At 46.9% G+C, this 22,764-nt stretch overlaps 1 protein-coding gene across 8 annotated transcripts in view; it reads right to left on the bottom strand.

Moving 5' to 3' along the window:
• SPRING1 (SREBF pathway regulator in golgi 1) overlaps positions 1-22,764 on the bottom strand; it is a 336,951-nt gene that overhangs the window by 71,057 nt on the left and 243,130 nt on the right. For 5 of the 8 annotated variants that reach the window (XM_060028104.1, XM_060028103.1, XM_060028100.1 and 2 more), the window contains exon 6: positions 9,308-9,422. In XM_060028104.1, the coding sequence (XP_059884087.1) occupies positions 9,308-9,422 (115 nt within the window). Of the gene's footprint in view, positions 1-9,307; positions 9,423-16,562; positions 16,618-22,764 lie in introns of those variants that run through there. The other 3 variants (XM_060028109.1, XM_060028110.1, XM_060028105.1) reach the window with 3 other exon arrangements.

Below are 22,764 nucleotides of genomic sequence, written 5' to 3'. Positions count from 1 at the left end.
AAGGAAGTTGAACACTGAAAGAGCCAATGGCATTGGGACTTGACTGTAGGGGGACCAGTCATCCCAGTTTGCCTGGGACTGAGGGGTTTCAGTGCGAGAGCTGGGACAGTCCCGGGCAAACAGGGATGGTTGGTCACCCTGCTTATGTCCCCTCCCTGAGGCCCCAAGTATGAGTATCAGTCAATCCTGGTCGGGGTAATAGTGGGCAGAAGCTGGCTTGTGGCTTCCCCGTTAGAAATTCTACCTCCCCCCATATGGCGAAACAGACTGTGAACCCATTAGCAGCAGGAATGTGGGGTCACGTGGGACTAGTGCAGGAGAGCTGCACACACCGAGGTAAACGTCCAGGGAGACCTCTGATAGGCAAAGGCGCGGGGGTCCGAAAGCTGATCTTGTACAGACTGCTTTTAACTTCCCGGAGAACTCTTGATGGAAAATTGCAGAGCCCGGTGACACTCTGCAGAGTCCAGAATCTCTGCACCCCGCCTCCCCAATATGTACCTGATCGTGTTATATAAACCGGGGCAAGAACGCACACTATGTACTCGAAATGCACATCATTCTACCATTTCAGCTGTTTCCACTGCTTCTGAGATTTCTTATATAAATATCTCTGTGTGTGCGTTTGTGTGTACATTTCTTGACATATTTACGAAGTCCCAGTTTGCCAACCTTCGGGGCATAATGCAAGAACTATTTTTCATCCTAATCTGCTGTAATGACATGTTTTATTATACTATTTCAGCTGTTTCCATTGCTTTTGCTGTTTCATGTTTTATGTATTTTAACTAATGCTTTAATTTTAGGATGTTGTGCCCTTTGGTGATTTCACAAAAGTTCACTTTGGAAAATCGACAGGGATTCACAGTGGCAGCCATTGGAGGCTCTACCCACACACAGCACAGCACAGAGGAAAGAGGGTCCGAATACAGGGCAGGAAGCAGACACACTTGAAGGCAGACTGGGGAGGCCAATGGCTTATGGGCCTGGTGTCCATAGCACCAAGATGTAGGGGGAAGCTGTGTTCACCTAAAACTTCTGCTCCGTTTAGCCCTGAAAGTCTGGCACCCGGGAACCCCCTCAGTTCTGGACAAAGCAGGATGGTTGGTCACCCTACCAAGATGGCAGGTTTGATGCTTGAATAGGCTGGTTCTTAGCAGGTGGAGGAGCTCTTGGTGTGACATAGAAAGAGCCCAGAGTTTGGAATACCCTCTTCTTTTTTTTTTTTTTTTTTTTTTTGCGGTACGTGGGCCTCTCACTGTTGTGGTCTCTCCCGTTGCGGAGCACAGGCTCCGGACGCGCAGGCTCAGCGGCCATGGCTCACAGGCCCAGCCGCTCCGCAGCATGTGGGATCTTCCCGGATCAGGGCACGAACCCGTGTCCCCTGCATCGGCAGGTGGACTCTCAACCACTGCGCCACCAGGGAAGCCCTGGAATGCCCTCTTCTTAGTTTCAAACCCCAGCTCTGCCAATGCTATAACAGTCATTTGAATCTGAGGAAGTCACTTAAGCCCTCACTAAACCTCAGTTTCCTCATCTGGAAAATGGAGCTGAGAAAGTATATTGTGCAGAAGTGCTGTAATTGATGGAGGAAGCGATGTGTGTTCTACACCTACTACATAGTCTCCTGGTTCCCTGAACTAATAATGAGGGAGTCCCACCGGATGCATTTGAAGTGCTCAAAATCCATGTCCTGTGGCAGAGTGAAGGGCTGAGGCCACCACCCAGACCTCCCAGTCTTGGGCACCAACGTGTCCCCATGCTCATTTAGACCCTTTGGCAGTGGGGGCTGAGGAGCACAAGAGGTATTATAATAATAATAATGGTAATACATTATAATTATAAAGCAGTATATTTGCATTATAAAATATTGTATAATTATAAAATATTATAGTAATCATGGTAATACTAATGATGGCTTCTGTGTATTAAGTGCTTACTATGTGCCAGGAAACACTGTCCTTCCTCATCCCATGTAACCCCCCAGCAGGACACCTGCTGGGTAAGTGAGATCAGAGCCCCTATTTTGCAGATGAGGAAATGGAGATCTGGAGAGGTGAAGACATTTACCAAAGACCACACAGCAAGCAAATGTTCAATGGGACATTTGAAACCACATCAGTGTTACTCCAATGTCCATGCTTTTTAGCACAATGCCCTGTAGCCTCCTTTGGATGGAAGGAGTGGAGCGTCACTTGGGGCTGTAAGGCATTACAGAAGGAATGGAGAGGGAAGGTCAGTGGGCAGAGCTGAGAAGCCCTTTTGTTGTCGGGCCTTGAACACTGGCTCCAGCCTGGAACAATCCCAAGGTAGGGCATGGGGAGGGGCCTGATATTTGAGACCTGCCTTTCTCCCTCCCCTTTCTCTCCCACACCCACTGCCCATCCTGGACCCTCCTGCCTCTGTGTCTATGTATGCACGTATTTTCCCTACTCAAGGGAACATAGTGACTTTCCCTTAACACCCTACATCCTCTCTCTCTGAAAACTATTCACCCTGCAAAGCCCAGCTCGTTAATGTCCAGGCCCTTGTCCCTTTAGACTCCCATTAGTGGCTTCTTTACTGACTTAATCATAGCATCTGCCCGTGCCTGCCATGAAATGATGGAAAGTTGGCGGAAAGTCTGTTGGTCAGGGAAGTCTCAGCTGTCTTGCTCACCCCATCTGGATGACAATCAGCCATCGCGTTTCAGACCCTGACAATGTGCTAACACACTGCGTTTAATTAATGGGTCCCCAGAAGCATCACCATTTCTATTTTCTAGATTACGGGAAAGCAAACTACAGCCTGTGGGCCAGCTGCCTGTTTTTGTAAATAAAGTTGTATTGGACACAGCTATGCTTGTTCATTTGTGTATGTCCACAGCTGCTTTCATGCTACAGAGACAGAGTTGAATAGTTGCCACAGAAACTGCATGGCCTGCAAAGATATTTACTATCCAATCCTTTGTAGAAAAAGTATGGTGGCCTCTGTAAATCAAAGTAAAGACCTGAAGTTCAGAGAGGCTTAGCAACTTGCCCCGGTTAACTCAGCCAGCCAAGGACAGCCTTGGGGTTCAAACCTGGAACCCCAGGCTTCAAAGTGGTGCCCTTTCTATGCCCCAAATGCCATTCTGGCTTTCTTCCAAGTCCCCTTCCACAGATGTACCCCAGTGCTCGGCATCAAGCCACACAGAGGAGGCTCCCTCCCACCTGGCTTGGGGGCCAAGTGCAGTAGCTGACAACAGGGCCACCTGGGCTCAGGTGTGAGCATTTAAGGCACACTGGGGCCCAGAAAAAAAGGGAGTGGGCTGGAGAAGATTTTTGTTTTTTTACAGAATGAAAATGCATTTGATAAAGAATCTCACCTAGCCTGCCGATCTCATCTTCCAAGCACTTTACAGATAAACCCGTGGTGTAAAGCGAATCAATCCTTGCTTAGCTGCTCTGCTGTTTCCAGTTTCAGAGGGGCCAGACTCAGCACGGCTTGCCAGGGGCAGGGCCTTCCTTGGGTCTGGAGACCGCCCCTCAATGCAGGAGACAAAACTCCTTCCCACATCCCACAGCCAGGCTCCTCTGGTGTCCCCCGCCCCTGCCCCCAACCAGCACCCACCTTCCCCATTTCAACCCTTCAGCCTCCCCCGCCCCAGCGTCTCCAGGGGTCTGCTTCCCCACCCAGCCCTGGGAGCTCTATTTCAATCTGAGATACAATTACAGATCATGTTCCTTTTCTTCCCCCCTTTTTCTTTTTAATAAAGCCGTTTTGTGTCTCCACCGCTCCCCCTTTCCTGCATTCCTCCCATCTTAGTCTTCCCTCTCCCCCTCCTGTAGGAAATGTCTTGGATTCTCTCACTGGGGTGTAATGGTTAAATTGCTACCAGCTGATTAAACAGCAGAAGTTGAAGCTGTAATCCTCGGCGTTCAGGAACCCGGGGAGGCAGAGACGAGGGCCCTGACCCCTGACGAGGGCTTAGCCCCCGTTGACCCCCCTGCGGTGTGCCCGCCCTAGCTTCGCTCTCTGCATTTGTCCCAGGCTGCCCGACAGAATCCTCGGGGAATGGGCCAGGGGAGGAAAAGGAGAGGAGAGGCGGAGAGAGGGGAGGGAGGGGGGAGGTGGGTACCTCCCCAGCCCTGGCCCAACCTCCCAGGAATGTCTGTTCCCACCCTTGTCCCTTCCCTGCCCCCCACCCAAGCCACACACACACACACACACACACACACACACACACACTCACACACAGAGACATTCTCACATACACACTCAGGCTCACACACACACAGACCCCCAGTCACACACATTCACACACTCACACACCCAGGCGCTTTCTCGCTCTCTGCAGAAAGCGGACCAGATGAAGGAGCAGGCCCGCCCCCTCCTCAGGGAGCCGCTCCTCCCTCACCTGCCCCACCTGGGGAAGGATCAGGAAGGTAGAGAAGTGTGAGCTGGGAAGGGGTGGGGAGAGGGAGGAGGAGGGCTTCGGGGATGCGCGGACTCAGGCTGGACCCTGGCGCTGACAGCTGCAGAGCCCGGAGTCAGGAGAGCCCTTCTTCGAGCCTCTCTGAGCCCTGTTCGCAGGCGGAGGGTGACAGCCACCTCGCAAGGCGGCTATGAGGATGAAGCAGGTGGACGCAAGTCATCGTGCCCAGCCCGGCGCAAAGCGTGTCTCATCTCGAACGGCCTGGGCTCAGGGCTGGGGTGGAGTGCAATCGTCGTAACTTTCAAACCACACCCCGCATCCCGGAAATAAAAGCTGTGTGCCCCTGGGCTCCTTACTGGACTCCTCTGACCCGCAGCTCTCCCCCTGCAAACTGCCATCGTCATGCTTCCCCGACGGGCCTGTGACAACTGGATGTGACACTCCACAAGCCGGGACCTCGCGAGGGTGTTCCTGTTCTGACTCACATGGGTGTCAACTCAGCCTCTGGGCGAAGAATAGCAGGGGGCAGCGAGCCTCCTTGGGAAAGTTCATTTCCATGGAAAGTACAGTTCAGATGAGGGGAGGATCTGGCCTGGATTCACCCTCCTCCACACTTACTCAGAAACCAGAGAGGAAAGCTGGGATGAGGAGGGAACTGGCTGCCCGCACAGGGAACGTCTGCCACCCGTCCAAGTACAGGGCTCTTGGAAGCATCCTTTCTCTTTCCATGGGGGAAAGAAAAGCCTCTGTCTTAGGGTTCTCCAGAGAAACAAGCAGAGCTATCCATATGGAGACATGCGTTTCTCTATAACCGTATCTATATAGATAGTTCTGTATGTAGAGATATAGATATGAGATAGATATCCTATATGTAGGATAGATATGATATAGATAAATCCATATATATATTTAGATGTACAGTCGGCCCTCCTCATCTGTGGGCTTCTCATCTGCGGATACAGGCGGCTGGCTGTATTCTCTGTGCTATGCCATTGTATGTAAGGGACTTGAGCATCTTTTTTTCGTTGTTTCATTTGTTTGTTTGTTTGTTTTTGGCCACACCGCAGCTTGTGGGATCTCAGTTCCCCAAACAGGGATTGAACCAGGGCCACGGCAGTGAAAGCGCAGAGTCCTAACCACTAGGCCACCAGGAAACTCACATCTTTGAATTTTGGTATCTGCTGGGGCTCTGCAACCAATCCCCCACGAATACCAAGGGACAACTGTAAAGATATATATGATACAGATGTCACATATACCTATACATCTATCTATATCTACCTATCTGTCTATCTACCTATCTATTGAGAGGGAGAGGGAGAGAAAGAGATTTACTATAAGAAATTGGCTTGCACAATTATAGGGGCTGAGCTGTCCCACAGTCTGCTGTCTGTAAGCTGGAGACCCGGGAGAGCCAGTGGTGTAAGTTTCAGTCTGAGGGCAGGAAAAGACTGCCTCCCAGCTCAAAAATCATCAGGCAGAGAGTGAATTCTCTTTTTCTCCACCTTTTTGTTCTATTCAGGCCCTCAAGGGATTGAATGTGGGAGGGCCATCAGCTTTACTCAGTCTACCCATCCAGATGATAATCTCATCCTTAAACACCCTCATAGACGTACCCAGAAAATGTTTAACCAAATAACTGGACACCCTGTGGCTTTATCAAGTTGACACAGGAAATTGAACATCACAGCCTCCAACTGGGGTAGGAGAGAGCAGAGGGGAAGGCTGCTTGAGGGCTGAGGGTCAGGCCCATTTCTGTACAGTAGGGTTGACTAGTGTCCCCCCCAAATCCATTTCTACCCAGAACCTCAGAATGTGACCTTCATTGGAAATAGGGTCTTTGCAGACACAGTTAAGCTAGAATTGAGATGAGACCATAGTGGATTAGGTTGGGCCCTATATCCAATGAGAATATCCTTATAAGAGACAGAAGAGGACAGACACAAGGAAGAAGGCCCTGTGAAGACAGAGGCGGAGACTGGAGTGATGCTCCACAAGCCCAAAGAACGCCTGGGGCCACAAGAAGGTGGAAGAAGCAAGGAAGGATCCTGCCCTAGAGCCTTGAGAGGGAGTGCGGCCCTGCTCAGACCTTGATTTTCAGCTTCTGGCCTCCGGAACTGCGAGACAGTAAAAATTGCTGTTTTCACCCACCCAGTTGGTAGTAATTTGTTACAGCAGCCACAGGAAACTAATACATCCTGCCAATCATGCATCACTGGTCCTATTTTACGGATGGGGAAATCGAGGCACAGAGAGGGGAAAGTCCTTTGTCCAAAATCACACAGCTGGTTGGAAGTGAAGGCAGGATTCAAACCCAGGTCTAACTCTGGTGCCTGAGCCTGTACTGCTGAGTTCACCCAGGAGGGACATTTCTGCAGGGGACAGATGTTGTGAAAGACGGAAGGGAAGGCAAGCGCTGGCTTCCTTTGCCCCCAGCTAACAGGCTGTCAAGGTAGCTGTGCTGAGGGGTCTGAGAGATGGGATCTCAGGGATCCTTTCCTAGGCTGAGTCCCTAGGCGGGGGCGGGGGCGGGAGGAGGGGTGGGGTCTGAAAATTCCACCAGTGTAATTGTGAGAGAAAGAAATTCTGGTCACAGCTGGTCTTCCCGTCCAGGAGCTGCCCTGACCTTGCTACTAAACCTGGGTATTTACCTAGAGGCAGGGCTGGGGCAGGTGCCCAGGACCTAGAATGCAAGGAGGCACTCACTCTCGGGGTCGTGCCAGGGCCCAGTCCCGGCTGGCATGAACCTGAGAGCGAGCGCCTCCTTATATTTTGCTTGCCTCACCCCAGTCCTGGCCTGCCCTGGGCGTAACTTATCAGAGGAACAGAGGGCATTCTGGGCTACTGGCAGCAAGTGGGCTGTGGAGCCACACAGATCTGGGTGTAAATCCTGGCTTTAGCCGCTTACTAGCTGGATGACCGTGGATGGGTCTGTTCTCTTATTTGAACTCAGTTTTCTCATCTATAAAATGGGGATAATAGATTAAAACCTACCTCATCGGTTGTGGTGGGGATTAAATGAGTTGACACAAGAAATGCCTGGCACTTGGTTAAAGCTATTGTTACCATATTTGCAGCTCGGAAAGAGGAAGTTGGGGGGTAGCAACGTGAGTAATGGCTGCATCTGTTGGCAGATCAGAGGTGGCCAGCCAAGTGGACGAGCCGGTTGGGTGTAGCTTCAGAGTGAACGATAACTGGTAATTTCTTGTTTAAGAAAAACCCAGGCTCAGACTGGAAGGGCGAGGCAGCTGGTGCACACAGCTCTTTAGGAATCTTCACAGCCCTTTGCAGGGAGTCACACTTGCCAGCCAATTCCTCCTGTCTGGACGGCAGCCACGAAGTTCCTGTGGGCACCGCCCAGACCATCTCCAGGTAGGGGAGCTCTGGAGAGAGAGTCCCAGGTACCCCAGTTTTAGCTCTGCGGATGTGAGCTGGTCACCTCCCAGTGTCCTGGCATTTCTGAGCCAGAGGGGACATTGGGCTGGGTCCCTGGCGACAAGGACAGGTTGGGTTGAGCAGCGCAATCTGTTCCTTATCAGAGCGACAGATCTTTTCTCAAGTTCAGCTCTGGCTGATGCCCTGCCGGTGGTGGAGGCTCCTGTCCTCACCACCATGAGTTCACAGTTCTCCAGGCTGACGGCGGTGGGCTGCCAGGCCCCACAACTGCCGCCCACCCGGTGAGGAAGGCAGACAGGGCCTCACATTGTTTACCTGCTCTTACTTTTTAAGCTCATTGATTTGCCCTCCTGACCCTTGTTCCCAGACAGAGAACATCCAAAGCAAGGGGCAGGCTCCAAGTTCCTATCTGGGTATTTTTTTCTTTTAAGGGTGTGGCTGCCCATTAGCCCAAGGCAACCCCCTCCCAATCTTCCAGCTCAAACTACAGCCCTTGCCTGCTTGCTCACGCCTGGCTTGAACCCAGCTCCTTGATCTGTCCCTCTGTCAAGCTCCCGATGTGAAGTTCACACTTTTCCATTAGCACATGATCGCATTCTTAATGAGTGCATCTATCGTTTATTGAGCTGTTACTATGTGCCAGGCACTGTGCTAAAAGGTTACCTCATTTAGACCTGGCAGTAACCCCAAGAGAAGAGGATTATTTTACAGATGAGCGTAAAATAATTATTTTATGCGACAGGATTATTTTAGAGAGAATGAGCTACTTGCCCAAGCTCACCCACCCAGTGAGGCAGGGTTTGAAGACAATTCTGTTCGACTTCACATTCTGGGTCCTAAATTTCCCAGTAAGCCATCCTGTACTTCGGTTACCTGCAGACTTCTCCCCCTCTCTCAGCCTTGGGTCCCCATGTCCCCTAGGGTATAGACTCTGAGAGAGCAGAGAAGCACAGCTATCATTTTTTAAAAGAAATTATATAAATTTACAATTAAATAAATTCTATTAAAAACAAAGGAAATAAGTATTCAAAACTCCTCACTTAATCAATTGACTGCATTATTCTATTATCTATGCTCTTGAGATTTTTTTTATGTCTATTATGTCTGTATGGTGAAAATACTATATGGTATTTGCTATTGTACATCTACACATCTTTTCCCAACTCTGTATTCAGTGACTTCATTTTGGGAGCTTGAAACTGGCCATGGCGGAATTATTTACACCATTGTAATTGGCAAATGCTGCAAATCAGGGGTTTCCTCTGGGAAGTCAGTTATCGAAATTTTACCTGCATACCACTGATCACAACCTTTGTGGTAGGTGCTAATCATCCCCTTTGAACAGATGAAGCAGTTGAGGCTCAGAGATGCTAAGTGATTTGCCCAAGGTCAACTTCTAGAAAGTGATGGGGCTGGGATAAGATCCCAGTTCATGCCATTTCCACTGCACTGATACACCTTCATGTCTACTGAAGATAGGAAAAAAATCCAGAAGCTCACTCCTTTCCAACCTACCCCAGCCTCCAGGTACTGCCTTGTGTTTGGTGAGTAAAATCTGAAGGTCGTTGGAGATGCCAGCCATGCAGAAGGTCTCTGATTCAGAGAGAAGAGTGGTAGGTAAATCCTTGGCCTGGAAAGGAGGGAGAGGAAGCGACAAAAAATGACAAGGTCAAGTTTTCAACAGACTGAAATCACATTCCACTCACCTGAGCCTTCAAGAACTAGTACTAAGTTGGCCAATTAAAGGTAATTTCATCTCTAGCGTCTCTTTGAGGGTTACTTAAAGAAGCCTTAAAAATTAATCTTTCCTTTATCCCAAGAACAAAACAAAATTCCCACCCACTATCTTCAAATGATGAGGTGTGGTGTTAAATTAATGTTATTTATTTTTTGCGGTACGTGGGCCCCTCACTGTTGTCGCCTCTCCCGTCGCGGAGCACAGGCTCCAGACGTGCTGGCTCAGCGGCCATGGCTCACGGGCCCAGCCGCTCCATGGCATGTGGGATCTTCCCAGACCGGTGCACGAACCCGTGTCCCCTACATCAGCAGGCGGACTCTCAACCACTGCGCCACCAGGGAAGCCCTAAATTAATGTTATTAATCGCAGACTGCAACTGCAGTTCTTCTGAACTCTGTGGACCCCGCACAGTTTGTTGCTTCTTTCAGTTACACATGTATTTTTATGTAGATTCAAGGTCCCTCTTGTGAAAGAATCATGAGCTCAGCAAATATCAGAAAAGCCTGAAACTCATCGGTTGGTAAATATCATTTGTTCTGTGTCTAGGAGGGCAGAGACCTTGGCTTGGGTGCCCTTGGAGAGACCAGATGCTTGCTCCTGGGAATTTTATAATCTTGTTGGGGCTTCGAAGGCAACCCTATACTAAATGGTTGAGGAAAAGTGAGAGAGGAAATGCAGGTATTTAACAATCTGGAGGGCAATTCAACAACTATTATTCAAGAGAGGCAACCTCAAACAACACTTGGAAATCATTTGTATAGACTTTTTTTGTTGTTTTTAAGATTTTTTCTTTTGATGCAGACCTTTTTTTTTTTTTGCGGGGGGTACGCAGGCCTCTCACTGCTGTGGCCTCTCCTGTTGCGGAGCACAGGCTCCGGACGCGCAGGCCCAGCGGCCACGGCTCACGGGCCCAGCCGCTCTGCGGCATGTGGGATCTTCCCGGGCCGGGGCACGAACCCGTGCCCCCTGCAGCGGCAGGCGGACTCTCAACCACTGCGCCACCAGGGAAACCCGATGCGGACCATTTTTAAAGTCTTTATTGAATTTGTTACAATATTGCTTCCGTTTTATGTTCTGGTTTTTTGGCCGCAAGGCATGTGGGATCTTAGCTCCCCAACCAGGGATCGAACCCACACCCCTTGCATTGGAAGGTGAAGTCTTAACCACTGGACCACCAGGGAAGTCCCTAGACTTTCAAGCTAGCAAAGTTAAGGGGGAAAAAGAAAACCCAGTAGTAGTCAATGCTGATGAGGATGTGGTGAGCCAGACATTTTTCATTCAGGGTAAACGGTACAACCTTTCAGAAACAAGCCAGGTAGATAACGCTTATCCTGATCTTGGTGTTCACCACACATGTCCTCAGTTGCTTTGCAGAGGCCTTTGCTGTTGTGTCCATCTTGGACCCCTTCTCCCTTCTTCTGGTAAAAGCACCCCAATATTCCTTGGGGGGATTACTCCCTCCACTCTCCAGCCCCATAGTTCAGGAGGAACTGATTTCACCTCTGGCTTGTACAGGTGTGTGGTAGACAGACTTCCAAGATCCCCCCTTGCCCCCCACCCCATGGTCCCTGTCTCTTGGTGTTCACACCTTTGTATGATCCCCTCCTCCTGAGTGTCGGCTGACCTAATGACTGGCTTCTAATCAATAGAATACAGTGAAAGTAACGGATGTCATGTCTGTGATTAAGTTACAAACGGTTGTGATTTCTGTGATGCCAGCAGTCGATCTCTAGTTCCCTCTCAGATTGCATGCTTTGATGAATAAGCCACCGTGTGGTGAGGAACTAAGGGCAACCTCTAGCCAAGGCAACAGTCAGTGAAAGTCTGAGGCCCTCAGTCCAACATCCTATAAAAGACTGAGCCCTGACAACAACCACTGAGTAAGTTTGGAAGTGGATCCTTTCCCAGTTGAGCCTTCAGATGAGACTGTGGACCCAGGGCTGACACCTTCATAGCAGCCTTGTGAGATAATGTGAAGCAGAGGACCCAGCTGAGCTGTGCCCAGGTTCCTGACCCATGGAAACTATGAGATAATAAATGTGGGCTGTTTTAAATTGCTAAGTTTGGGGGTCATTTGTTATGTAGTAATAGATAACTAAGACAGGGTAGACATACTCTAATCAACCAGAGCATTGCATTCCCCCAGCTACAATGATTAGTTCAGGGCTGTCCATGTGATTTAGTGTGAGGGTTAGGATTAATCCTGGCACTATTATAAGATCAGAGGGGGAAGAGATGCTCTGTCCATTGGTCTCAGAGTTGGGAGCTGCCAAAGACTACCTTGTGAAGAGGATCTACTTGAGAATGAAATAATATTAGCACCATGAGATAGATATTCCAGGCCTGATGACACTGTGTGAGCCCCTAGATCCAGCCTTGCCTGAAACTTTCCCTGGGGAATTTTTAGTTGTATAATCTAATAAATACTGTTTACTACTTAACTCATTTTGTATTGGGTTTCTGTTATTTATTAAAGCCTCTTTTAGTCATTCATTTGATAGGTATTCACTGAGTTTTTACATGTGCTATTCTTAGGCAATTCTTTTTCCTTTGGGAAAGAAAATCTTTCCAAGACCACTCCCATAGAAGACTTCTTGTTATATCTATTTGGGCAGAACTAGGTCACCTGCCTACCTCTAAACAAATTACTGGCAAAGAGAAACACTGCCTTTTTTTTTTTTTTCTAATTTAGACATGACCCATTACTGGGCCTGGACCGTCTGCTATCTGAACAACATCAGGGGAATTTATCAAGAAAGAAAACAGAAGGGGTCATTGGGCAAGTGACCAAGAGTGTCCACGACCATAATGATGATTATCTTAGGTCACATTTTTGGGGGACACTTACAACCCCCCAGGCTCTGGGCTAAGCACTTCACATGCATAATCTCATTCACTCTTTGTAGCCACTCTATGAGATAGGTTCTACCTGCTACCCATTTTTTATGGGTTGAATTATGTCCTTCCCAAATTCATATGTTGAAGTCCTACTCCCCTGCCCGCCCCCCTGCCAAGTACCTCAGAATGTGATCTTATTTCGGTCATTGCAGATGTAATTAGGACTTCCCTGGTGGCACAGTGGTTAAGAATCCACCTGCCAATTCAGGGGGACACGGATTCGAGCCCTGGTCCAGGAAGATCCCACATGCCGTGGAGCAACTAAGCCCATGCACCACAACTACTGAAGCCTGCGCACCTGGAGCCTGTGCTCCATGACAAGAGAAGCCACCACAGTGAGAAGTCCGCGCACCGCAATGAAGAGTAGCCCCCACTGGCTGCAAGTAGAGAAAAGCCTGCGTGCAACAACGAAGACCCAACGCAGCCAAAAACAAATAAGTTAATTAATTTTTTAAAAAGAAGTAATTAGATAAGATGATGTAATTAGGGTGGGACCTTATCCAATGTGACTGGTGTCCTTATAAAAAGGGGAAATTTGGACACACATAGAAGGAAGGCAGTAGGAAGAGATACAAGGAGGAGATGGCCAACTACACACTAGGGAGAGAGGCCTGGGACAGATCCTTCCTTCCACAGCCCGCAGAAGGAAGCAAACCTGCCATCACTTTGATTTCCAACTTCTAGCTTCCAGAACTGTGAGACAATGCATTTCTGTTGTTTAAGCCACCCAGTTTGTGGTACTTTGTTACGGCAGCCCTAGCAAAAGAAGACACCATTTTACAGAGTAATGGCTGGGAAAGTTAAGTGAATTTCCCAAGCACTGATTGCAGCCAAGGTCTCTCTGACCCCAAAGCCCATGGTCTTAACCACAAGTCTAAAATGGATTGTGTACTGCAGGCAGCTGGGAGCTGGAGAAAGTTCGAGTGGCCCGTCCGAGCCACGTTTCAGGTAGAATGTCATCACTGCAGAGATCAAAAAGTTCCTTTTTGTGTCTGTCGTCAATCTCTTTTATCCTAGGCTTGCTGCCTCTGGCCTGGTTTCTAGGAGACAGGCAGAACCCCTCCTAGAGGCCTCCTCATAACCCCGCCTTGGACGAGAAGCAGGTAATTAAGTCCCTTCTCTTCTAGGACCTGTGGTCTCAGTCTTTGATCTTTCGTCCCTCTGCCCTAAAGCTTCCCCAGCCACTGAGGGAGGCGTGAGCAGGGTGTGAGAATAGCAGGGTGTGAGAATGACTGGGCAAGGGCAAGTGTCCGAGGAGACCCAGGACTCACCCAGAGCCACTGGGATAAGGAAGGAACACTGGCTGGAGGCCTGTCCTGGCCACACACGATGTAGCCATGGTGATCCCTGGACCCTCAACCACCCAGCAAGGGGTTGACGACGCTGTATCTAAGCCCCCTTCTTTGCTCCTGAGATCCAAAGCCACTCGATAGCTGGGAGCCTCTACGTCCCCCACTTCAAAAGGTTAAACGTACACATTTATATATTGATAATATGTTTTTGGTTAAAAAGGAAGAGAGAGGGAGAGCGAGAGAACGAAAAGCTGCTTCTTCTATCTTGAGTCATCACAGAGCTCCTATTCCCATCCCACCCTCGGCCCTGTGGCCTCCCCCCCTCCACTCTCTATTCGGTTTGCACGGCTGTTATTCCTGCCAAATGAGTCATTGATGTGGGAAAGTTCATTCATTTGGGCAGACTTCACCATTGCTCTGAGAAATGGAGACTGTGCACCTACTGCCGCAGAAGACAGGTTATCGTGGTGATTCGTTCATTCCTCCTTGCATTCATTCATTTATTCCCAGAGCACATAATCGTCTCTCACAGACACACATGGGCAGACTCACTGATTGTTTTCTATCTCAGGGAGTAGATGTGAGGCTTAAATGAGGTAATATATGTAAAAAGGCTTCAATAATAATAATAATGACAATAATAATGATAATAGCTAATCCTCATTGAGCACTTGTTATGCGTCAAGCTGGTGCTAAGCTTTTTTAAAAATAAATAAGGCAATAAATTAAGCAGGCTTTATTTAATGCCTTTAATCCTGACGCTGTTTTCTGGGGCAGGGATGATTATTATCTTCGTTTTGGAGATTCAGAGACTGAAGCTCAAAGGGGTCAAGGTGGTCTGGCCACAGTCATTACACACCTCATAAGTGGCAGAGGGAAGTCAAGCCCAGCTTCCTCTTATCATGACCCATATTTATAAGGTGTTGACCACGTGGCAGACACTGGACTTACAACCTGCTTCTCCACTCCCAGCCCACTTGGCTCTTCACAGGAACCTGTGACGTCGGGACTGCAATTAGCATCTGTTTTCCAGCTGAGCAAACTACATTTTGGAGAAGCAGGGCAACTTGCCCAAGGAGGCATGGCTATTACCCAGAAGAGCTGGGTGGAGAGCAGGCAGTCTGGGCTCGGAAGACACTCTGTCCCCATTGTGAGCAGAGAGCCTGGCACTTAGCATGTGTGTCCCGTTCTTGTTGGCCACACTCACCATCAGCACCATGGACACTCCTTCTGGGACCCGTACATTGTCGTGGGCACATAGATCCTGTGACAGAGACAGTGCCGTGTGCTCACCAAACCCCATGTCCTCATTCTCTGAGACACACAGATGAACTCTGGCAGTTAGGCAGGTTCATGCCACTGAATTCTGACCAATGGAATGTGGGGTAAGTGATGAGGGTCACTTCCAAGCCTGGCCCTGAAAAAAGCCCATGAGCCTCTATCTGCTGCTTAGATGCAGAGGATCCCATGGAAGATTCTGAGACCCTAGGGGAGGGTGGAACCACTGAACTGGAAGATGTCTGAGTGACTGCTCTCCCACTGAGCCATACTGGACTTTAATGTGCACCTCAACCGTTATTGGGGTACCCACTGAGATGGGGGTTTGTTACAGCAGCTAGACTATCCTCACTCATACAGATATTACTGGAAGGGTTTTTGATACAATGAGATTCTGGTCTAGGGTTTCCTTGGGAAAGGACTCATCTACGCCAGAACTCAAGCTTCATAAAAGTAGAGTCCCCTGTGTCAAGTGCAGGGCTTGGCACACAGTAGGTCTTCAGGAAATATTTGTGGAAGTGACCAAATGAATCTCCCATCTCTGAGGTCCTTGGACCACTGGGAAGCTTCCTGGATGGTGATGCAGGAAGGAGGTCTTAATCATGCCACCTAATCCTCCATCCTTTCCCAATACTCATGCTAACTAACCCTCATCTACCTCCCTGCATGTCCCCAGTATGGTGCTGGGGGACAACCCCAGCAGTAACATCTAGAACCTGCTTGTCAAGGCTGATGTCATTCTACAAATATCAAGCTGACTTCATTCCATCCTAACTGGCCGTCAAGTCTGGGAAAAGCCAGGCAGCCTGGCCTCCAAGATGCACACACTACATTCAGATGTTTACAGAAAACCAGTGCACGAGGATTTGCTCGAAAGCTAAATTTCCTCTTAGCCAAAGCCCAGAAATACCTTTTAAACCCTGAGCAAATAAGCCAGAGAAGAAGGCATTCTCCCTCTGACAGAGTCCTTAGAGCCTGGGAGATCTTCAACTTTGCAAGGAAGCAAGCTTGCTGCAAAAGGTGTGCGGCACAGCGGAGCCCCTCACCACTCACAGCCAGCCCCTTTGAGAACCTTCCCTTTAGTCCCAGAGCACAGGGGCACAGACAGCCACAAGCACCAACCCTGACTTCAGGCTGTGAACAGAAAACCTGAAATGCACATCTAGGTCCACTCGGAGAGATAACGTTGGCTCGGACTAAAATTAAAAGGAGCCATTGTTTTTTAAAAATTAACCAACCAAACAAAACCATTTCCCCACGGAGTGTTGAACTGAGTAAAATGTATGCTGACCAAAAGTTTGCTAGAGCCATCACTGACATTGAGAATACTGTTTGACATTTATCAAGTACTTCTTAGGTGCCAAGTGATGGCTTTCTACAGAAACCTCGTTTAATCCTCACAACAAACTTCTGAGACAGAAATGACCACTATTACCTCTTTTACACATGCAGAGATGGAGCAGCAGAGACGTTCAGTAACAGGTTTGATTTCACAGCGCCAGCAAGCAGCTGTGCCAGGATGCTCACCCAGCATGTCTGCAATTAGCCAGGTCCCAGTTCAAAGCCCAGCTCAGCTTGGCTATAGGATCTTGGGCAACTTATTTAACTTCTCTGAGCATCTGAAGACACGAAGAGTAATAGTACCTAGTTTATAAATTTAAGTGAGATGATATATGTGAACATAGCTAAATGATCATTTGCTCTTATTGCATTTCATCTTGCATGTTGTTTTAATTGTAAGGCATTATTCGGGCTGCTGGCAGCTGGAAGCAGAGGTCTGCTACCGTGTCCGGGTGTGTCAGAGACTCTGGGGTGCTGAGGCCAGGAAGCAGCCGAGCAGAAGGGGCCCGAGAGCGTTGGCAGGGGTTGGAGGAAGTAGGAAGCAGCCATAGAAGGGTGAAGAGAGCTTGGCGGGATGAGCGATGAGACCTCCAAATCCATCAGCAAAACCAGTGAACGTGGTCCCCTAGATCACATGTGATGTGGCCCCACTGGGTATAGCCACAAAGGCACCCCTCCTTTCTACTTGCAGCGGGGAAGATGATTTGGCTGAGCAAGAGGGAAACTGAGGAGAGAGGAAAGGCTGTGGACTTCCGGGACGGTGGGGGCAGTGCCTGGGAGAAGGAGGGGTCAGCTGAGCAGGAAGAAACGGGCAGTGTATGAGCTTCCAGTGGCTGCTGTAACAAATGGCCACAAACTTGTCTCTGTCTTCACATGGCCTTCTCCTCTATGTGCGTCTCCCCGCCTTCTCTTTTCTTCTCTTCTAAGGACGCTTGTCTTCAGATTTACGCACCTCCCCCCCAATCCAGGATAATCTCATCTTGAGATCCTTAACTTTATTACATCTACAAAGACCTGTTTTTCAAATAAGGTCACATCCACAAGTGGAAATATCTTTTGGGGGCCACCATTCAACCTGCTACAGGCTTAGGAAATAGAAGGGTTCATTTGCCCCCTAAAACTTACAATCATTAATGCTTCTAAACATTAAAAAGTACAGAACATAAAATAACCGACATCCATCTACCCAGAACCCCAATTTAAAAGATGTTAACGTTTTCCCGTAATTGCTCAGATGTGTCTCAGAAAAAAAAAAAAATATATATATAAAACATAACAAACACATCCCTTCCCTTCCTTCTCTCCTTAGAGAGAACCACAGGCCTGAATTTGGTCTTTCACTCTCGTGCATGTTGTCATACTTTCACTGCATTTGTATGTAACTTTAAACAATTGACAGTTCCTGTATGTTTTTAAAATTTTACATAAATGGTATTACATGGTATTTATCCCTTTTAAAATCTGCAGCTTAAAAAAAAATCTGCAGCTTTATAAAGATATAATTCACACATCATAAAACTCATCCTTCTAAAGTGTACAACTCAGTGGCTTTTAGTATATTGACAGAATTGTAAAACCACCAACAGTATCTAATTCCAGACCATTTTCATTACCCCGGAAAGAAGCCCGTACCTATTAACAACCACACCCCTGCTCCCACCTTTCCTTTCCCTCCTACCTCTGGCAAGCACTAGTCTACCTCCTGTCTCTATGGATTTGTCTATTCGGGACACTCCATACAAATGAAATATATGTGGTCATTGGGGATCTTTAGTTTAGCATAATGTTTTCAAGTTTCACCTATGTTGTAGCATGCATGTATCAATATTTCATTCCTTTTTATGGCTGAATTATATTCCATTGTACGGATAGACCACATTTTGTTTATCCCATCATCAGTTGATGGACATTTGGGTTGTTTCCACTTTTTGGTTATTATGAGTAATGCTGCTGTGAACATTCGTGTACATGTTTTTGTGTGAACATGTGTTTCAATTCTCTTCAGTATATACTTAGGAGTGGAATTACTAGGTCACATGGTAACTCTACGTTTAACTTTTTGAGGAATTGCTCAACTGTTTTCCAAAGTGTCTGCATCATTTTACTTTGCTACCAGCAATGGTAAGGGTTCTAATTTCTCCCCATCCTTGCCAATACTTGTTACTGGCTATCTTTTTTTTTTTTTTTTTTTTTGCGATACGCGGGCCTCTCACCGCTGTGGCCCCTCCCACCGCGGAGCACAGGCCCCGGACGCGCAGGCTCAGCGGCCATGGCCCACAGGCCCAGCCGCTTCGCGACAAGTGGGATCCTCCCGGACCAGGGCACGAACCCGTGTCCCCTGCATCGGCAGGCGGACTCTCAACCACTGCGCCACCAGGGAAGCCCTGTCACTTTAGCTTTTACTTTCATGTCATTTCTAAGAAACCATTGCCTAGTCCAGGGTCATGAAGATTTATGCTTATGTTTTCTTCTAAGAATTTTACAGTTTTAGCTCTTATGTTGAGACCTTTGATCCATTTTGAGTTAATTTTTGTAGATGGTATAAAGTAGGGTTCCAGCTTCATTCTTACATGTGTCCCGGCACAATTTGTGGAAAAGATTGTCCTTTGTCCACTGAATTGTCTTGGGACCCTTGTTGAAAATCAGTTGAACAAAATGTAAAGGTTAATTTCTGGACTCTTAATTCTATTTCATTGATCTGTATGTCTCTTCTTATACTAGTGCCACTCTGTCCTGATTATTTTAGCTTTGCAGTAAGTTTTGAAATCGGGAAATGTCAGTCCTCCAACTTTGTTCTTCTTTTTCTTTTTTCTTTTGGCCGTGCTGCACAGCATCTTAGTTCCCCGACCAGGGATCAAATCTGAGCCCTCTGCACTGGAAGTGCGGAGCCTCAACCACTGGACAGCCAGGGAAGTCCTCTGTTCTTCTTTTCCAAGAGTTTTGGCTCTTCTAGATCTCTTGCATTTCCATCTAAATAGTAACATCAGTTCGTCAATTTCTATGGAAAAGGCAGCTGGAATTTTGGTAGAGATTGCATTGAATATGTAGATTAATTTGGGTGGTATCGCCATCGTAATAATATTATGGCTTTCGACTTATAATCATGGGATTTCTTTCAATTTACTTAGGTCTTTAATTTTTCAATGGCATTTTATAGTTTTTAATATTCAAGTCTTCTACTTCTTTTGTTAAATGTATCCTTAAGTATTTTATCCTTTTTTTGCCATTGTAAGTGGAATCGTTTTCTTAATTTTATTTTCAGACTATTTATTGCTAATGTATAGAAATACAATTGATTATTGTATATTGATCTTGTATCCTACAACCTTGCTTAACTCATTTTAAAGTTCTAATAGTTTTTTGCCTTTGCTTTTTGCATTTGTGGATTCCTTAGGATTTTCTATGTACAAGATCATGCCATCTGCAAACAGAGATAGTTTTACATCTTCCTTTCTAATCTGGTTTCCTTTTATTTCTTCCTCTTGCTTAATTGCCCTAGCTGAAACCTCCAGTACAATGTTGAATAGAAGTGGTGACAGTGGATATCCTTGTCTTGCTTCTGATCTTAGAGAGAAATTATTCAGTCTTTCATCATTAAGTATGAGGTAGCTGTGGGGTTTTTCATAGATGCCCTGTATCAGATTGAAGAAGTTCCCTTCTATTCCTAGTTTCTGAGTGTTTTTTTTAATCATGAAAGGATGTTGGATTTTGTCAAATACTCTTTCTGCACCTATTGAAATGATTGTATGGCTTTTCCCCTTTTTTCTATTAATACGGCACATTACATTGATTAGTTTTTTAATATGTTAAACCGATCTTGCATTCCTGGAATAAATCCCACTTGGTCATGGTATATAATCCGCTTTATATGTTGCTGGATTTAGTTTGCTTTGTTGAGAAGTCCTGCATCCATATTCACAAGAGATATTGGTCTATACTTTTCTTTTGATGTCTTTGGTTTGGGTATCTTGGTAATACTGGCCACATAGAATGATTTGGGAAGTATTCTCTCTTCTTCTATTTTTTGGGAGAGTGTATGAAGGACCAGTGTTAATTATTCTTTAAATGTTAGGTAGAATTCACCAGTGAAGCCACCTGTGCCTGGGCTTTTCTTCATAGGAAGTTTATTTAGTTACATATCAAATCCTTTAAAATTTAATGAGAACTTTTCAAAGGCCTAGCTTATGGTCTAGCCTAGAGAACGTTCCATGTGCACTTGAGAAGAATGGTTTCTGATGTTTTGGGGTGAAGTGTTCTACGGACATCTAAGAGGTCTGGTTGGTTTATAGTACTGTTCAAGTCTTCTATTTCTTTGTTTATCTTCTCCCTTTTGGATAGTACAGTACTGACGTCTCCAGCTTTTATTGCTGAGTAGTCTAGTTCTCCTCACATTTCTGTCAGTTTTTGCTTCATGCATTTCAGGGCTCTGTTGCCTCCGTGATTGATTATCATTATGTTTTTGTTTTTGTTTTTTGTTTTTGCAGTACGCGGGCCTCTCACTGCTGTGGCCTCTCCCGTTGCGGAGCACAGGCTCCGGACACGCAGGCTCAGCGGCCATGGCTCACGGGCCCAGGCGCTCCATGGCACGTGGGATCCTCCCGGACCGGGGCACGAACCCGTGTCCCCTGCATCGGCAGGCGGACTCCCAACCACTGCGCCACCAGGGAAGCTCTCATCTTCATTTTTGAAGGATAGATATACTGTGTATGGAATTCTTTGTTGGCAGTCTTCCTTTTGGTATCCTGAATATGTCATCCCACTGCTTCCCAAACTTCATGATTTCTGATGAGAAATCCACTGTTAATCTTATTGAGGTGATGGGCCACTTTTCTCTGCTTTCGAGACTTTCTCTTGGTCTTCCCTTTTGACAGTTTGTCTATCTGTAACATATCTGTGTCTAGATATGGATTCTTTGAGTTTACCCTACTTGGAGTTTGTTAAGCTTCTTGGATGTGAGATTAGTTTGTTTTAAATCAAATTTGCGATATTATTATTCAGATATTCCTTCTGCCCGTTTCTCACTTTTCCTTTGGGGACTCCCATTATGCACAGTGAGTATGTTTGATGGTATACCACAGGTCTCTGGGGCTCTGTTCATTTATCTTCATTTTTCTTTCTGTTGCTCAAACTGGATACTCTCAACTCACCTGTCTTCATGTTTGCTAATTCTTTCTTCTGCCAACTCAGATCTGCTCTTGAGTCCCTCCACTGAATTTTTCATTCTGATTATGGCACTGCAATTTTCAACACCAGAATATCTATGTGGATCTTTAAAAAATAATTTCTATCCCTTTACTGATATCTCTATTTGGCAATACCTCATCTGATACTTTCCTTTTATGATTTAGACATGGTTTATTTTAGTTCTTTGAACAAATTTAAAACATCTGATTTAAAATCTTTGTCTAGTAAGTCAAATGTCTTGGTTTTCCAAGGGACTAATTCCTGTGTATGAACCATATATTCCTGGTTTTTTTGTTTTTGTTGTTGTTTTTGTTTTGCGGTATGCGGGCCTCTCACTGTTGTGGCCTCTCGTTGCGGAGCACAGGCTCTGGATGCGCAGGCTCAGCGGCCATGGCTCACGGTCCCAGCTGCTCCGCCGCATGTGGGATCTTCCTGGACCGGGGCACAAACCCGTGTCCCCTGCATCGGCAGGCGGACTCTCAACCACTGCGCCAACAGGGAAGCCCTATTCCTGGTTTTTTGAATGTCTAATATTTTTTATAGAAAACTGGACATTTTTAGTAACATAATATGGCAACTCTAGAAATCAGATTTCCTCCCGCTTTTGCTGCTCGTTGTTGTTACTGTTTGTTTAGTGACTTTCCTGTACTTACTCTGTGAAGTCTTTAATTTTTGTTGTGCATGGTCACTGAAATCTCTACTTGGCTAGCTTAGTGGTCAGCTTTTTTTAAAAATAAATTTATTTATTTAATTTATTTTTGGCTGCATTGGTCTTTGTTGCTGTGCGTGGGCTTTCTCTAGTTGCAGCAAGTGGGGGCTACTCTTCATTGCAATGCACGGGTTTCTCATTGTGGTGGCTTCTCTTGTTGTGGAGCACGGGCTCTAGGTGCGCAGGCTTCAGTAGTTGTGGCACGTAGGCTCAGTAGTTGTGGCTCACGGGCTCTAGAGCACAGGCTCAGTAGTTGTGGTGCACGGGCTTAGTTGCTCCGTGGCACGTGGGATCTTCCTGGACCAGAGCTCAAACCCGTGTCCCCTGCATTGGCAGGCGGATTGTTAACAGCTGTGCCACCAGGGAAGCCCCAGTGGTCAGCTTTTTATTGAACAGAGATTTTCTTAAATGCCTTGAACTAGTTAGTCTCCCAATCTTTGCTGAAGGCTTATGTGTGTTGGGCTATAGGTTCCATGCTGTGGCAGGCAGTTTTTATAAATACCTTAACCTTCACTTCTGCTTGTAAAGCTCC

Source organism: Delphinus delphis, chromosome 13, assembly GCF_949987515.2.
Source record: "Delphinus delphis chromosome 13, mDelDel1.2, whole genome shotgun sequence".
Lineage (NCBI taxonomy): Eukaryota > Metazoa > Chordata > Mammalia > Artiodactyla > Delphinidae > Delphinus > Delphinus delphis.
The sequence above is the reverse complement of the archived record's forward strand: the minus strand, read 5'-3'. Positions and strand labels throughout refer to the sequence as shown.